This window comes from Haemaphysalis longicornis, unplaced genomic scaffold, assembly GCF_048455015.1.
Source record: "Haemaphysalis longicornis isolate Haplotype H1 unplaced genomic scaffold, Haemaphysalis longicornis Haplotype H1 scaffold_8, whole genome shotgun sequence".
In the NCBI taxonomy this organism is placed as follows: domain Eukaryota; kingdom Metazoa; phylum Arthropoda; class Arachnida; order Ixodida; family Ixodidae; genus Haemaphysalis; species Haemaphysalis longicornis.
In genome coordinates, this window is record NW_027526445.1 from 158,148,817 (window position 1) to 158,167,230 (window position 18,414).

Here is an 18,414-nt window from a genome sequence, read left to right on the forward strand (position 1 = left end):
AAACAAAAGGCTTAGTTTGCACCCATAGAAGAACATGAAAAAAAAAAGCAATACAATTGCTTGTATTTTATCACGGAGGAACTGGACCACGAAGTGCTACTTCTGTGCAGATTTTGAATGCAATCAAGCCAGCTGTGCATATTTTTTAGGGTCATTTATTGGGTGGCACCCTGTAGTATTTAAAAGTATCGGCACTACATTCCGATTTCTTGAAACACAAACATCGCGTTGGAATAATTGTTCCCTGGGTTTGGGTAAAGCACTAGTGTGTTGCAGAAAATCTGGTGTCTGTGACACGACGCAAGATCGGTCAACAGGATAATGACGAACAACGCGTGATACGGAGGTTGAAATTTACCATCTATCGTGAAGTCTGCCAAATGTTGCTGCAATCCTCGCGTCATTTCACTGTGGAGAATGCTTACCCTGCCACGAGAGAAGACAAGCAACGCATGTGAAGCCGTCTTCCAGTGCTGAGTGCTCTTCCGAGTTGTCTTCTACGAATTGCAGGGGCCAATCTACATGTGCTCTACTCGCTTATTCCATTCCACTCAAAGACGAATCTAAACGCCCTCTCCAGTTTTAATCCAGCTATCGATTTTAGGTGCAAAATACCTTAGGACCACACAATGTCTGTCTGCGTCCGTGCGCATAGCATTTACAATTGCAAAAAACCACACAGGCACCGGCAGGATTCAAGCCTGTGTCTAGTTGACCAGACAGAGTTAGTGTCAGTCGTCTTACCCATTGGGCGACGTCCGTGAGTTAGTACCCGATAGTCAAACAGCTTACTTCCTCGCCTGTAACGGTGCGGAGTACCTTAGGACCTCCCAATGTCCGTGCGCGTCCATCCGTGCGCACACCACCATCAAGCGAAAATTAAGTGAAATTCAATTTGAGCCGTGAGTTGCAGTTTCATTTAGGGAATAATCAAGGTGCAACTCGCGGCTCAAATCGAATGACGGTCGGGGCGCAACTTGGATGTCATTTCAAGTCCCTGTACTCCGCACCCTCGCCATCATCCACGGAGTGGAGATGCTGCCTTTTTTTTCCTCACCTTTAATAAATGTTTCAAGAGAAACAGTGCTGGCACCTGGCTTAACTTTAACACCAAAATTATTACTGCATTGCCATTTTGGCCCAAAAGTATAAAAAGTGCAAAGTGTAAAAGTTGTAAAAACGTGCATCGATGCTTGGGATGTGTGTGCTACCTATGGTTCTTCCGGAATTTGCAAAATCTTCAGCCAGAAAACTGGAGTCACATTGACAGTTTAGTGGGAATTCAGGATGTTCAAGTCATACCTGGGATACGTGGCAATTTTTCATTCAGTTCTAAGAAAACTACTTTGTGAAGTAAACTTTGTTAAGAACTTTTAAAAAAAAATGGCGAAGCTTGCACTAAGTCGCGCTAGGCTTGAACCATAACAAAGATGGAGGATTTCTTTCTGTGAGCACTTCAAACACAACCATGCATTGCATTGTTTGAAATTTACATGTTCCGTCGTCGTCTTCCTCATTCAGGCATTTCTCTCAAAGTGAAACGCGGCAACATGCTCTCGACGAAACGGCGACAATAAGCTTTGCGAACTGGGCGTCTGAGCGCGAGCTGTCTAGTGCTCCCCCCTTGAGGCGCGAACGCGCGTAAACTGTTGTTGTTGTAAACTTTATTAGAAAGGAAGGCCAAAGGCGAGGTGGGGGGGGGGGGGAGGGAATGAGGAGGGCGGAGCACAGTCCTTATGGCGCCGTCTTCAAGAGCTCTCTTCAGAAGTCGTGCAGACCGCGGCTAACTTGCCCATACTAGGCCGCTTTTTGTGGCATAAATGGTGATTTCGAAGAGTGCCGTGTGAGAGGGATGTTGGGTCGATGTAAGTTGAGGTGTCGTGGTGAGGGGGAGTGAATGTGCGAAAGCGAGAAAACTTGGGGCAGTGCCAGATGAGGTGGCGGAGATCGGCTGCGATGGAGTGATGGCTGTAGGGACATCGGGGGGCGTGCTGGGGATAATACGATTGTCAAATGGTCTCTGGTGCCGTACAGGTGTTGGTGAGGAACTTGTTCAATAAGATTTCTTTTGCTCGGGTCAGGGTGGGGAAGGAGGTGAGGTGGCCTGAAGGGGTGAGTGCCTTGAGACGTTGTTGTTTCAATTGCCTGAATATACGGAGCCTGATTGCGGGAGCGAGAGTGGGGTCATCGGCAGGGCAGTTGGGCCAGGGGTGGTCCGAGAAGGGCGGCGCCGGGGGTCCATTCTGTGCAGCAGTAGCGATGGGCATTCTTTCGTACGGAGGGACACATTATGACCTCAACTGCACCCAACGACGTAAACTGTTTCCGTGGTATTTTTTTTCGAGCACCACGCGCAAGCCTTGACAAAGCCGGCCGCTCTTCGTAAAATGACTGCTCACAAATACGGTAAACTGTGGGAGTAACTATGACCCGTAGTTTTTTTATGACGCCGCACACAGTATTACGGCCAGGAACAATAGCTTCGCTGTTAGTACTGCTACCTTGTTGAAAGCATACAATAATCGCTGAATCGCGGCACATTGAAGGAAACTAAGCATACGCCACGCGCGGCTAGGTTGAAAACTGATTGCCAAAGCGGTTTTAAGCAGTTTCTCGGCAGTCTAAAACTGCTCTCGCGATAAATATTCCATGGGTAAGTAAAGCGAGCTGCTTTGGAGCAGTTCTGCAGTCGCAAATGACAGTTGGAAACGTGCGTCGGCGCTGTACCAGCTGTACTGGGCTGTACCGCTGTACGCAGCTGTACGCTCGCCGCGTCGAACAGATATTTCGTTCATATTTGCCAGCGTTGCGTCAGGCCACCAATAAAGCTGGCAAGACAAAAGGAAAACTAGTTGCGCGTGACGACCTACTGTGGTCACGACCTTGAGTAGGCGTTTCGACGGCATGGATTCGACGGGTAATTTCCTGCATACCGGAACTCTCCTCAATAACTTCTTGCGCCAAATTTAGCAGAAAAAAAAGGAGCCCGCCGAACATCGTTGCTGTTGGTGGCGCGCTCTGGTGTGCACGTTGAGCGGCGCCTTCCAAGGTAGACTTTGGATTGGAGAACACCGATTTTTGGTTCCGATTCTGTGGTTGTGCACCTGACCATGGCGTCAAGCAGCAACGGAGGTAAATTTGTACTCTTCTTGACCATGTCGTGCAAATATGAGTTTTGTCCGGCGTGTAAAACTGCGTGTATTTACTGTAGATGCAACGCCTTTATGAGTAATGTATTCCTCAGCTTGCTTGAGAATATTTACTGTGGCCGCGCAAGTTGAATGGAACGCTGACTGACCTAGGTAGTGCTGTTCGCCTCGGTACCGTACCGACTGCGCCAACTGTACTACTTGTGAGAGGACAACGCCGGCCTAATTTATTTGTCCCGGCTGAGCTTCGGCACTTGTCCTGAAGCCTGGAACAGGGCCTTTCCCGCCAAAACCCGTCTGTGCCCATGCCAGCCCCGACTGGCCCGCCAATTTTGGTCAGGCCAGGGTCTGGTGTTTGTACTCGAGCCCACATTTTTTATAACATGTTTGTGGCTAAAGGTTCGCAAGAACACACACTGCACCTGCCTGGCATGAAGAGCTAAAGGGCAGGCTTGCCGTTTGACCCAAGCACCAATCACTTTGCGTATTTTTTGCTTATTCTTGCGACTGTGCCCGAAACTGGAATTTGAAACAAATGTACAAAAAGTGGCTGACATTGTGCTGTCGTATGCTAACCGACTTGAGCTGTGGTTGAGTCGTCTGAAAATGCTAACATTCCCTGCGATGGGAGTTCCCAAAGTTTGGACATCAAACCGTTATTGGTTATCGGCGATGCACTGCACTTCAGTGCAAGAGACACCTTTGATCTTCGAACACCGAGAACATCTGTAATATGACCGCACGTCCTTCACTTTGGTTTCAAGTGGCTTCTTAGGTGACTGCATTGCCCAAAATCAAACAATAAAATGAAGGGTAGCAAAACACTACCAAATAAAACACTGTACACAACTACCCTTATCAGTCAAACTGCGTTGATTGCCATTGCCGCCCTCGCTAGGACATCGGCCTCAAGGGCATGGGAATAGTCACTTGTATGCAGTCTGGGACACGCTAATGGGCTCGTGTGAAGGAACTCAACTTGTTTGGCAACATGTAGTTTATGAGGGCTTGCTGTTGGGCAAATTGATGCAAGTTAATAATACAAGTAAACTGCATGAACTACTTACATCACACAGAGAGGACACAAGGGCTGCAGCAGTAAAGAAAGCCGAGCTAGTTGGTTAGGTTGCATACTTCGAACAGTGCCTGTTTCGTCCTTTCTTTGTCCCCGTGTTAGCAATATTTGAAGTGTACAAGGACTGCACCTGTCCTTGTGTTCTACTTTCTATATGATGTCAGTAATTCACGCACTTTGCTCATATTACTGTTCTGCAAGGTCCAGCAATGCATGCTTGTGCGTGTGTTTGATTCAGTTTTTTGTATGAATCCTTGTGTCGCTGTCTTATGGCAACTGGAAGTCTTCTATGGCTATTGAAAACCAACCATTGGACTTCTAAACAACATTCCTGTATAAATGGCAGGAGGTGGTCATCACATATTCAGCATATTCAGTCAAAGCACATTAAGGCAGTAGCCAACCTCAACATTTTCTAAACCGGTGCACATAAGACAAGAGTTGTGTGGAATAGCTATCCTCGAAAACCGCTGAAATTGACCGAGTTACTGTGGATGGAGCTCCGGCATAATGTGTATCAGAGAATTTGGCTACAAGGGAATCCGTACTTGCTAAGTCTTGTTTTAGTACAAGGGAAAAGGAAATTTAGATTGTTGTTGCGGTTTCACCCCTACACTTGCTTGTCCCAAAATTTCTTAAAAAAATGTAAAGGCATCGGTGGCCCCATGTGACACTCATTTCTCCTACGTAGCTGCCCCCCCTTCCCAACTGCACAATCTCGAAACTAATTGCAAATATAATTGATAACGGGGCTAAGCCTATGATTTTGTGTCCCAGCCATACCCAGACCTGCAAAAAAAAACTACCGCATTTACTTGCATAATGATCTCACTTGCATAATGATCGCACCCCTGAAGTTCGTCATCAAAATACGACTTTTTTTTATTTCCCGCGCAATGATTGCACCTTGAACTTGCCGCAGCCATATGTCACATGTGTGCCAAATCTAGCTGACGATGGTCGCGCTTGCCTGTTTCCTCCTCTTTCAATGTGGACATGGCTACGTTCTTGCCGTAGACTTGCCGATATCAGCGATATCGGCAAACATAAGTTCATTATTGGTGTGGAAGAAACTCTCACTAAATGCACATACTGTACTCACAAGACAAAAAAAACGCGCTCAGCTTGCTGTGTCGGCAGCCATGTCTTAATTTGATGTCCTGCACTATGACAGCAGCAGCCGCTATTGGTCGACCTTTTCTCACCTTGCAGCAAAGTCTTTCTGGCGCGTTCCGCAATTCATGAAAACGCCGCATTTCGCGTCACTTAGCAACGCAGTTGGCAGTGGTCCGTGGAGTTTTTATTACATTTTTATTCATTATGTTTATTATGTTCATGCGACCTATCATAAAAATTCTGAGCTGCAACTTGCTTGCGTTTTCTGCACTGAAACTTTTTTGGCAAAAAATTTACCTCGCGTAATAAACGCACCCCTAAATTTGTATCATATTTTTGGAGAAAAAAAAAAGTGTGATCATTACGCGAGTAAATACGGTACCTCTCTCTCTCAGCCTGGCCCATCATTAAACCAATAAATTGTTTCCCCATAAAACAATACAAATTAAATAAGCGGGAAACCCAGAACCTGCTCCAGCTTGCCTATGACAGGTTTGCAAGCTGGACCAGTTTTGTGCTTTTAGGGTATCACTGATTGCTTTACTACAGATCCCAAATGCATTGTTAGCTTATCAGTACAGCTGTGCTTGTGATTGGCAACAGCCATGTATCCTGACCACTGCCCACTCTTAGGTGACCCCGGTCGACCGGACCCTGCCCTGACTCTGTTGAGCGAAGAGCGACTCGATGGCCGCTCATCCCCCGAGCTGTGGCCTGAGCCAAGTGAGTCTTTTTTTGTCCCCTTTACGTTGCCCAATGCTGCAAAACACTGGTATGCGTTCACACGATTAGTGTCCGCAAGCTGTATTCAATTTGGATTTCTTTTGCAGTTCCTGGAGTCACGGAATTCGCTGGACTTTTTTCGGTGAGCAATCATTTTCTTACTTTTTTTTAAGGTCTGGGGTTTGTCTTCACATGTATATAAAGCCTCAGAAAATGTGGTGGAACTACGCACAACCAGCGTAGACTCTGCGTCTAGAAGCCAATGTGATACACTCTCTGAACCATAAGGAGCATGCAGTGTGAGGAACAATGTGCATGTTCGTGTGTTTGAATATGCTAAGCACAAAAGCAAGTTCCTGAAAGAGTTGGGCGTTATATTAATTGCTCATCTTTTGTGTGAATTGGGTTGGCATGCTTTTATTAAAGTGGTGTCACGTCAGTTAAGTGATACTTGCTGTAGTAGTTGTTGTTCGTAAGCTTTTTGTAGGTACACATTCGCTTCATAATAGGTGTCGATTTATTTCTGGCATTGATATCGGGCGCTGAAAAACTGTGACCCTACATGAAAGAAAGAAATAAAAGTGAAACACTCCTGAAAAAAATTAAAGTTGTTACTTTCAATGTGAAAGCTGTCGGCAGTGCAGAGCAGTGATTCGCCATAATGGGCTGTAGCGCCGTTATCCGCTGACGGCTACCACCCAATGCAATTCAAATTTCCCGCCTTCGCAGTGCTCGCGCACCCCCTGCCTGAAACTGCGCCAGCGGGAGGTCTGTTCTTTTTGTGCTTGCTTTTCCTCCCGCATGTGCCGGCGTTGCACTGCCACTTGTTTTTCGCTTACTATCGCAAAAACCAACCGAGCGAGCGTTCCAACCAAATGAACGCAGTCGCTGCCGGTTAATAACGTACATTTTGCCCCAAATGTGCCTGCAGTTTTCTTTGCGCTAAACAACGGGAAAATGTATGACAAGCGCCAGCGGTTCACGAGTTTCGAACTCTTACGACTATATAAACAACTTGGCCTTCAAAGCCTCTGGGTTACGCCGCAACGTCAGAACGCCGTGTGGCTCTACTTGGGTCCAGCGAGCGAGCTACGACAACAAGGCGAGCGCCTAAAGTGCTCTGCACGTAAAAACATGATGTGGGACCTCAACTACAATGCAATGTTTTTGCATCTTAAGGAATGAGAATTGCATAGTATTTGAGTTTGTTAATTTTCAAGTGTTGCAGTCTGTCTTCATAACAGTGCACTGAACAGTTATCCCTTCTGTTTTCAACCTCAAAGCCCCAGCATAGCCGAAAGTCCATTCCCAAGTGGAATCTGGATGAGGATGGCCTAGTCATGCTGCAAGGTGAGCTCGCCCTTTTGGGAAATTTGAGAGTTGCTGGCAGAGGGTTTTGAAGTTTGGGAAATCTCGGACGATAACTAAGCTATACCTGCAGGACGGGTGCCTGTTTGTGCAACTAGGGAGGTAAGCAGGTAGGCACGAATTCCATCAAGTTGCGCTGCTGAGCACGAGGCCGCGGTTTCGATTCCCGGCCGCGGCAGCTGCTTTTCTGATGGAGGCGAAAAGCAAAAACGCCCGTGTGTACGAGATTTCGGCGCACGTTAAAGATCCCCAGGTGGTCAAAATTAATCTGGAGCCCTCCACTACGGCGCGCCTCGTCGTCTGCGTTGCGTCGGCACGTTAATCCCTACAATCAATCACGAATTCCATCAAAATTAAAATGCACTGGTGAATTTTGGTGAATGTCTCCTACCATGTGTGGTCCTTCTCATGCTATGGTGGTTAGGAAAGCACTTCCAAACTGAACAACCACATTGTAACACTGTTTTGTTTTAAAGAGTTCCTTTTTGTTCACAAACTTGCATTTGTGAGGGTACCTGTACCTGATGCGGTGCAAACTGAAATCCTCTGCCAGTCACACTGGGGGCAGTTGCAAGAATAGTTGTGTTGACAAGTGCTTAAACAACACATTCATTTTGCATTGCGTGGGCTTTCTATAGGAAAAAATAAGACTTTGCACTGCTCCCCCTCCCCCTTCCCCCACTTCCAGCTTCTTTTAATGTTTAAATATAGACTACGAAAAAGTGTTTTATTTGGTAAACACCGCAGCTGTGCTTGAAGCATTGAAAGACCAAGGAATAGCGGAGGCCTGCAGAAAACTCCTAGATGACTTATGTAAGGGATGTGCGGGTAGGAAAATCCTTCACAAAAAAAGCAACAAATACCCGATCAGAAAAGGTGTATGACAGGGACATACCATCTCTCCAAAACAAGTCACAGCTTGTCTAGGGGGGATTTTTAGGTAGCTTGACTGGAACAACGCAGAATTATGGATAAATGAAAAATGCTTGAGCAATTTGAGGTTTGCAGATGACATACCCTTGCTCAATGGGTCTGCGGAGCAGCTGCGAAAAATTATTGGGGAACTACAACCGAAAAGCTTGGCCATGGAGCTACAAATAAACATGGATGAATCTATAAAGTAATGGCAAACAAATATGCCGAAAGTGCCCTTTTCAGCTTAGCAAATGCAACACTGGAACAAGTAGAAGAGTGCAACTGCCTACGACACGTCAGTACAGACCTAAACCACGAGAAAGAAATCCGGCGTAGGATAGGTGTGCATATGGCTAGCACTCCCAAATAATGAAAAGTACGCTACCTCTATCACTCAAAAGAAGAATATACAGCCAATGTGTCCTTCCAGTAATGACATACGGAGCAGAAACTTGGTACCTTTCCACTCTACCAGAAAGCAAACTTAGGTCGGCTCAACGGGCCATGAAACGAATGATGACAGGAGTAACGCTTAGGGAAGGAAACGAGCTTCCTGAATTAGGGCGCAAACAGGAGTAGATGATATCATAGTTGATGTGAAGAAAAAGAAATGGACTTGGGCTGGCCATGTAGTGAGACGAACCGACAACCGGTGGATAATTAGGGTATCAGAGTGCATACCAATAAATGGGTCTAGAAGAAGGGGAAGGCCAGTAATCCGTTGGAGGGATGAAAGCAGGAGATTTGGGGGTAAGCTGTGGCCTCGAATAGTGCAGGACAGGAGCGATTGGAGGTCAATGGGAGAGGCCTTCGTCCTGCAGTGGGTCTGAGTAGGTTGATGATAATGATGATGAACATAAAATGTTAAAGTTCATATAATATTATACATTGATTCACCCCTGTTGATTTGGAAATTTGGATAATTCGGCGTTCTTGCTCCCTTCCTTCAAAAATGTACATTGCCCTGTGACTGCACACCTTTATTATTTCGGCGCAAATTTACGCTCGCATCGCTTAATTCGGACCGACGTCTTCTCAACACATGAGCTGCAACATGGTGTCCTTCGCTCACCCGCTTTCTCCCCCGTGCAATGGGAAGGATGCGAGCGTACATTGCAGCCAGAAACCAGCCGTGCTGTGAACAGCCGTGACGGGTCGTAATGCAAAAACAAGCTGCGAATGCCCTCGCTGTTCTGGAAAAATTCTGCTATTGTGCTCTACGCTGGAACGCACACACTCTGCACAGACGGTCGCAAGTCCAAAAACTTCTTACTGCCCAGCTATCTGTGGAAAGACAAACTAGCATCATGGACTTCTTTGCAGAGCAAAGGGTCGCCTAACAGAATTGCGAATGTGCTGTTTTTTTGTCGTTAAATTTATCATTCAACATTCAGACAATTCGTGCATTTCTTTTGAATCTAGAAATCCGAATTAATGAGCCTTTTCTGTAAAGGGTGTTGTATCGATAAATGGAACACTACATTTTTTTTCTGGGCAAACCGCTGTTCCGTTCGCGCTGATACTTCTCGTGGAGGTGGCATTTCCTGGTCTATTTCGTTTGAAACCGGGAACAGCGGCGGTGCTTGCCTGTTTATTCCAAAAATAAGTAAAAACAATTTTTGCCAATGGAAAATAGGCTTCCAATTCGGACTTACAAGCTGATCTTGGAACAACGGCGCCACCTGGGGTGTGCAAAACGAAACGCGCTATGCCAATTCACGTCAGGAAGGAGCCAAATGAGGTTGCCGGCGATTAGCAAACCTCTTTTGTCACTAGTTTATGATGGCCACAAATAGTTACATAAGATCGCATACAAATCGTAGTAAAGTATTCCCCCGGTTCATCACTGTCAATACCAGTCATCTGGTTTCAGTTCATATGTGGTCTGCTGTGCCAGGTTACCCCGCTTCCCAAAATAATGATCACGATTCTTTGTTCATGTTCGTTGCTTTTTTCTCAGTTTACTTTTATTATTCCGTGCATGCGTGCCTGGACTTGTGGCATGGCGTCGTGAGATCATTCACTGCAGGTTAACAGGCTTCCTATTCGTCGGCAGGAAATGAAGGGTCTCACGACGCCATGTCACAAGCACAGACACGCGCTACATACATACGAAACATATGAAACATACGAACCATCTCACTGGTTGAAGTGTAGTATTAAGAATTTGGCAACTTTAATGTGTGGGAAATTGTAGCAATTGGCAAAACTAACTCGCAGCATGGTGCTTTTCATACTGATTTGCCGCTGTGAATTAGTGCAAATCATGCGATTGGGTTAGTGTGTATACAATGTCATATATGCCACGGCTTTTGAAGCTCTGGAAATGAAAAAATGTTCCATACACACACACACACACCAATGCAGGCTACGAAATTTTTAGTTTCAGCACATTGTCAGTGACAGCACAATGGACGGACAGATTATTTGACTCTTGACACAGCTGAGACAAAACAGCCTGGCTAGAAATCGTTGCAAATGAAGAAAAAAAAAATGCCAACAAGTGCGGCTGTCCCTAGCGGCTAAACTTGACTTGTTTGTCGATGTACAATGTCTCAAAATGGGGGAACAGTTTGGGCACCGTAAATTCCGGCTTAATATCATTACGTGACACCACTGCAGGGAAGTTTTAATCGTATGCTGGGGGGAAAAAAAAGGAGACTCTTCTAGGCTTCAACACTCCAGGTTTACACTTCTGCCAGGCGTCCCCAAAATTTACAGAACACTTTTAGCGGAAATGCCAGTGGCAAATGAATGTTTTCTCGCTGTGTAGTGCCTAAGAACACGTCCAGGCTTTCTAGAAAGGGACACAGCATAATTTCAAAACAATCCTGTTCTTTCTTTAAATTTCCAAGCTGAAGTTATACTACCTTCACTTGTGCAGAGCTCGGAAGCCTGACCGCATCTGCCCTGCTTGAGAAAGTCAAGGATCTTCAGAACCTGGCCTACAAACTGGGCGTCGAAGAAGGTGAGGCGAGCCTCTCCTTGCTGTGTGTGTAACTTGGTGTGTGACAGCGCTCATGCTCTATCCTCACTCTGTGTTGTAGGCTTCACTTTAACTCAATCTGTAAGGGTCCACGGGTCTTTATCTGAGCGATCAAAAGTTTGAATTATCAGCAGTGTTCACGCATGTAATGTAGCGAAAAGTAGCATGGATAGATACGTGCACAGCGCCAGTTTTCGGCCTCAAGTTTGTTCTTCATGCTCTTGTTCATTGTTTTACATTAGCTACGGCATGATTCAATTTCTTTATGCTTCTTTGTAGGTAGGCATTTACGCTTAGCCTGCGGAGTTGTGTTGGAGGAAGCAAATAAGAAATAAGGTTCGATTGAAAAATACAGGAGCTGCGGCGTAAAACTTTGCCACACACAGTTGAAATCTGCTGGTCCTTTTATTTCTTCAACGTGTGCATACATGTATCCCGATGTAGGTGGGGTGCGTCCTACTTAGTTTACTGTGTCTGTTCAGGTGTCCCATCTATGCTTAAGAACTGTGTCTTATCCTGCTCTAGCAACACTGCATTACCCAAAGCTCAAAACAATTAGATTCGCAATAAATGAGCAATGCAAGGGGAGGGGGGGGGGGGGCACTTGTGGGAAAGTGGTGGAGTTTTCTGTGGTTTGAAAATGCAAAAAAAAAAAAAAAAGAAGAAAAGGCTGTCCCTGCTGTGACACCTTTTTTGGACGGTGTGAATACTTCGTGAGCTTGCCTGGCACACACATTCCTTTCAAGCATTATGGGGGTTATGAACTTCAGAGTTGACCCATCTCTGAACAAAGCTAGTGAAAATGATGCCCATGCTCAGTGGAGCAGTGTGCATGGCTTGCAAGTGGTACCTTAAATGTACCCCCCCTCCCCTTCCAAAAAAAAGCGCTGGTTCAGGAAGACACATTGTAATCAAAGGTACAAGTATGTTGTGCAGCAAAGAGCAACATGACATGATTGAGGAAAACAAAGGATGTGTTTGTTGAGTGAATGCACGTACTTCGTGCCATGTGTAGTCATGTTCATGGTGGCCTTTTCCCTTGTTTCGCTTTTAATGTCCGGGGAATGTGTTAAAGTACTTAGCGTTTCTTTTTTTTATCGTTATTGAGTAATGTTGACCATCAATAATCAAGAAATTTGAATTAACTGTTTCGTTACGGCGGAAAAACGGCCGATTTTGAGTGCTCCCACAAAACGTTTTTTTTTTTTTTTTTTTTTTTTTTTTTTTTTTTTTTTTTTTTTTTTTTTTTCTCTTAAGCTACTAAACACACATAGCCTTGCTATTCATGAAATTGTAGCTTATAGATTGCTCTTCCAAACACAAAGCAGCAGTTTTGTTAAAGGTACAATTACTTAAAGTTTATTCGTCAAGTAATCAGAAAAAAGCCCAGAAGAAAGTATACGAAAAACACAAATCGGCAATTTTACCGAGACTAAAACTTATTTCAGGAATTTTAAGATATACAAATTGTTCCTACATTCCTTGGCCATGATCCAATATATAAATCAATAGTGTACACCACGTTTTGGATTTTTGAGGGCCCGTCAACCTAGCGGAACTGACAGCTGTGCCACGCCGCGAAGGCACTCAAGGGTGAGTGAGTCTCTGTAAAATGCGCATCTAAGTACACTCTTTTGTGTTCTCGCACAAAATCCTGATCACTTCGGTGGTAAAAAACAAGAAACAAAATCCAGCGCTCTCGAGAAGCGTTGCACCTGAACCCTGCAGCGCTAATCTGACACGAGCGCCAGGTTATCTTGAAGGTAATAGCGTGATATGGCGCGGTGCATTTGGCAAAATATCCTGGCCGTACATTGTCGAGACCCTAAACACAAAATCAAAACCACAGTCGTCAGATAAGCACGTTTTGTTCTTAAATACAGTGCGGAGTCACAACGAAATTACTTGCCAGCGCTTGTTGAAGTGCGAGGCACTTGAACCAGAGCTTCGTCGTTCGAACTGAAATCTGAAGATCCCACATCATTGCTTGACCCCTCACTGCTGCTAGAATCAGAGTGCTTGCTACAGCAGTCCGACTGTGCAGAGCGCGGCGCGAACCCGACGCCATTTTTCCTCCTGCTCCCCTCTACCTTCGGTTCAAATTTTTCTTGCTACACCGCCACCACATGAGACACATAAACAAACGAAACCGAAATTGAAAGAGAAGTTGCCAATGAACACACCAGATGGCGATAGTTGTCTGTGGAGCGCGGGTTTCAGATTTTGCGGGAGATTTGAAATCATCGGACGCCGGCTTCCGATTGCCTGCGCCGTCGTGAAAGAGTTAACTGAAAGTGCCATTTCAGTTGCTTAAGCGCAAAACACGTCAGCGAAATGTTTGAATCTGTTTGACTTGCTGCAAGATTTTGTTAGGTCTCAGCTAGTCTCTTCTGAAACCGCTGTCATGAAAAACTGCACTTCTAGCAACAAACCAACAAAAAGTTATTAAGATGGCACATTTGCATGCCTCATGTCCTGTTGTGCAGGTTGAAGGCAACAGTATCACTCTTTTAATACGAATCTCACCTTATATTGCCTCAATCATGCATTGCGTTGCTGCTGTATATTTTTGTTTTGTTTTTTTAGTTTCGTGGCTTAAGCTTCTCCTGCTTGCATGCTTGGTTTACAGGAAAACCCAATGTGGGGAGCGGGAAGCACCCCCGAAAGCAACTTGCCATGCTCTTCTTCACCTGCTTGTTTTGTTCTGTGTCACTTGCGACTTAGGAAACCTCTTGAACATGATAAGCATTTTATTTGCCATATCACTTTTGTTCCACCTGTCACTCCTAACATACATTGGATTCAGTCTGTAGGCACACGAAAAATTTCACTGCTGTGATTGGGTCAAATTGGCATGGATTTTCTTGCCTATTCTCCAAGTCAGAATCTGACTGCATCCAGTGGATGGCTTGGAGCAGTAACGCACTCTGCCCAACTATAATGAAAGACAAACACAGAAAGGGAAACCACAAATTAACACTCCCCAGTTCCTGTACAGTTACCGTATTTTCCGGTCTTTAAGTTGCACTTTTTCTCCCCCCTCAAAATGGCAGTTTTTCACAGAAAAAAAACGTATTTAAGACGCACCAGTGTACAAAACGCACTTGTTAATCAGGTAAACTCATAGAGGGTCAGTTCGTTAGAAAGTGTGGCGAAAGTACGTGGTTGCGGCGGCCGCTGCCTTTGGAGGCATTCTCCGGTAAGCAGTGCTAGACACGTGCATCTACCGTCCGAAGTCTAGACAGAACTAACTTCTCAAAAATGGTTTATTGATACACACTGATGGCACGTACTTACAGAGGGCATTTAGGCAGAACCATCGAAGCTTTCTTCCTCCGACTCGCTAACAAATAATTCATTCGTTTAGACTATAGAGCTGTCTCTCTTAACGCGCGCTGACATCACGCAGCGCCGAGCGTGGACCTTGCATGGCCACCACGTATCAAATTTATTCCATACATAAGATGCACCAACGAAAATTTAAGGGAAAAAAACATGTCTTACACGCCAGAAAATGCAGTAGTTACTTTCTCAGTGCCCAAAAGTGATGGGAAAGTTTTGGGCCAGGACATTCACAAAGGGGTGAACATTTGGACTGAAATGGTTAAGGCACCTTACCGTTTGAGCCGCGAGTGCAAAGGTGGGGATTTGCAAGTACTGTGGTAATGTAACACCGTAAAAAAAGGGGGTGGGGGGGGGGGGGGGGGGGGGGGGGGCGCGTTGTAGAAGGTCTTGTTTTTCTGCATGGCAATTTAAAGTACTTTTTTTTTTTTTTTTCCCTTAGCATTGATTGCTTGGTTGACCTCTAAATTGCTGGGGCACATGTGTTAGTCAGTAATGGGATGACCTCCTCACCACTCCTCACGAAAGGAATCGGCAGATGTTCCTTGATGTTAAGCCACATTTAGCTTGAACCTCAAGTAAATTTAATTACTTGTTATTCAATTTAATTTGCAGGACATTTACAACTCCTCAATTCGTATTCTGGGAAGCTCCATGATCAACTTGAGTTCTATCTGCAAATTTATTTAACAAGAAAAAATGCACTTACACACCACATTTTTTTTTTTTTTTTTAATCCTGTGGATCGCAAAGCGATGACTAGTGCTTAGCTGTAGAAAGAATGTAGGTTATTTTCTGTTCAGTGGGTGATGAATGACTGTCAGAGTCGCCAACTAAAGAGCCTTATTACTCTGTTGCAGCCCGCGAGATGACCCGAGGCCGGATGCTGGACATTCTCCGCAAAGACAAAGGTCTGGTTCAATAGCGAACACATTTTCTTTTTCTGGTTATTATATTGTGCATGTGGTGCGGAAAAAAATAAGTTTTTTTTTTTCTTCCCTCAGAACCAAAGAAGCCGGAACGCAGTGGAGTCGGCGGAAGCTTTGGCGGCAAGCGACCTCCCCCTCCTCCCCCTCAGCGTCGCGAAAAGGAATGAAGCAGAGTGAATGAAGTGGCAGTGTCATGATTTTTGTATCATAGATTCATCGTGTTTGCTTCGTGTTCTTCACCATACTTGTATGCATTCACATCTTTTTCACTATATCCATTTCCCCCCCCTCCACAAGATGCAGACTTTTCCAAAGATCTCAGGTTTATACGGGAAACATACAATAAAGATCTCCATGCCCTAATTAAGCTCCCAAGATGGCCGCAACCTCTCACTGCCAATCGCTTGGCACCCTGACGTGTTCAGGGCCTAGAAGTAGTGTTTCTGCGACACTTGTAAAGCCGACATCAAGAATAAGTTATGTTTACACTGCTCTTTATTTCTTTAAGGGGCAGATGTTTTCAGGTTACCACGTACCATAAGGTGTGGCGTAAGGTCTAAATTTAAATTGTTTCACACCATAGAAATGTAATATGCCTGTGCACAATACATCATCAGAACTTGAATATTGGAGAGACACAGGTTATCTTGTTTGTGTGTTGTGTTTAAAGACAAGTTTTTTTGTGTGTGTGTACTTCAACTTCATCTTGTGTTTTCAACAGGATTTGGAGAATAAATCATTGCCTTGAAATGGGTGAAAACTGTTATATAATGATGTGTGGTAATTTCATTCTATAGCTTTTCCTGTACCAGCATAGTATTGCAGGCTGGATTGGCGAGCAACGTACTACAGGCAAGCCCTGACAGCAGTGACCGCACAATGAAAGGAGTGCAATAGGTACAGCTGTAACACTGGAAGTTTTAGGGTTTTTTTCCAACTTTTGTTCTTGCTACTCTGAAGTCTTGAACGGAATTTATTTGTGTCACGGGATGACTAAGTTATTCATGGTAGTTTGAATTTTTCCCACTTTTGCAGAAATGCCTACCTTTTTGAATTAGGGAAACTTAAATCGCAGAGACATTCTTTTCACTTCCTGTTTCTGCTTGCTTTTCCTGCCACACTGCAGAGACAGCAGTCCCAAGGAAGTGACTTTTCACTTTGTTTGCCTTTATAGTGTAGTCAAACTATTAGTTCTGTGAAAACTTAAGACAGCTCGTTAGGTTGGAAATCTGGTGCGTAACCAAGAGGTGGAACACTGAATGGCCGACCATGCAAGCAACCCGAGATAAAAATTGTTGGATTGGATGCAAGTTTCTCGGAGAAGCTTCCTCCAGAAACAGAGTAATTTGTGTGTGTGTGTGTGTCTGTCTGTCTGTACTTAAACTTGACTTGGAAGTAAAATTGAGTAAATTTGCCTCTGGGCACATATCGAACCAAAGGCATCAGGAATATGAAATGAGCATAGTTCCCTGATGCCAGTTGGGTTCAGCTGACTGAAGGTGTTGTGTGCTTGACAAGTAAAGGGTCCTACAAGAGTATTGCGCATGCTAAATATAGAAGTTTGCAGTTAGAAGACTGGTTTAGATGTAGCTTCAGAAGCGACGTGGTACCCTTGAAAAGCTGTGATCATACAATGCTGCCCCAACAGGTTTCGACCCTTGCGGTGAGGTGCCATACAAGACGCCTTTCACTGAGGCTACTAGGGCAGTTTCAGTCTGCTGTCCTGAAAAATGCTCCTGAAAAATACAGCTGCCATGTGAATCATGATTTTCACAACACCAATAGATTATGACAGATTAACGTTTTTCCAGTCTGTTGTGCGGCTGGGAGGAGGAGGAGGAAAAACTTTATTGTGAGCCTGGTGATGTGGGAGTGGCTCCTCAGTCCAGGAGGGCTGGGATAGTGTGTGTTTGATTTAAATCTCTGAAAAATCTCGTACAGTGAAAATTTTCGTTTGATTTATGATTGCCTTAATTATAACCAGTGTGTCTAAACCGAAAAAAATACTGGTTCTGTTACGGTTCTGGTTCAGGTAAATTTATTTTGTTCCGGTTCGACTAATTCGATCCGCGAACCGGTTCGGGACGTTGAACCAGTTCAATAATTATGAATGACAAACTAACAATATCAAAATAAATTACGAATAAAACATCTGAAATCAGCACATACGAACGAAACGAGATACATCGTAGTGGAAGGCTCTGGGATTTCTACCAGGAATGGTTCCTTAATGGGCACTCAAAAGGTTACCTCACCGACGTTTTCGCATTCGAACTTCATCTAATTGCGTCCGACGCAGACGGTGTAAAACCCACGACCTCCTTACAAACCCGCTTACAAGTAAACTCGCTAACTATCCCATCACCTCGGCGTGTAAAAAAGTAATTGAAGGAACCATCGGGAGAAAATACAGCTTTCTTTATTTGAAAGAACTCAGAACACACAGGAGCGTTTAGGATTTACGATATTGTAAAAAAATGACATCCCGTGACGCTTTTTTTTTTTTTTTTTTTGCACAGTCTTTCGATTCTCTTTCTTGCGTGCAAGCCGCGACGAGCGCAAGACAGGCCTCCAATACTGGTTACCATGTCATGATTCATGGATACAGCGTTTACATTCCTAAGACGGACTGGAGAAGAAAAATATGTAAGCGAGGTGTAAGTTGATGGCACTTAAAAAACAAAGAAACAAATGGCATTGATAGCACATTGTCAACAGCGCGTGGCCGAACCGTTTTGACATGAACCGGTAACCGTTTTTTTTTCCTCGGTTCAGTTCCGGTTCGGGTTCATCGCGATAACAATATAACGG

General features: G+C 44.7%; 1 protein-coding gene across 2 annotated transcripts; it reads left to right on the forward strand.

Moving 5' to 3' along the window:
* Nucleotides 1-2,978: 2,978 nt before the first annotated feature.
* LOC144148694 (protein lin-52 homolog) lies at nt 2,979-16,209 on the forward strand. 2 transcript variants are annotated; one of them, XM_077680213.1, is made up of 8 exons: nt 2,979-3,132; nt 5,974-6,063; nt 6,171-6,205; nt 6,793-6,831; nt 7,347-7,413; nt 11,231-11,314; nt 15,535-15,585; nt 15,679-16,209. In XM_077680213.1, exons 1-8 carry the CDS (start codon nt 3,111-3,113, stop codon nt 15,768-15,770), a joined length of 480 nt encoding a protein of 159 aa, XP_077536339.1. In that variant the 5' UTR covers nt 2,979-3,110; the 3' UTR covers nt 15,771-16,209. The 2 variants fall into 2 exon arrangements, with proteins under 2 accessions (XP_077536339.1, XP_077536340.1); XM_077680214.1 differs by lacking the exon at nt 6,793-6,831.
* The last annotated feature ends 2,205 nt before the right edge of the window (nt 16,210-18,414 follow it).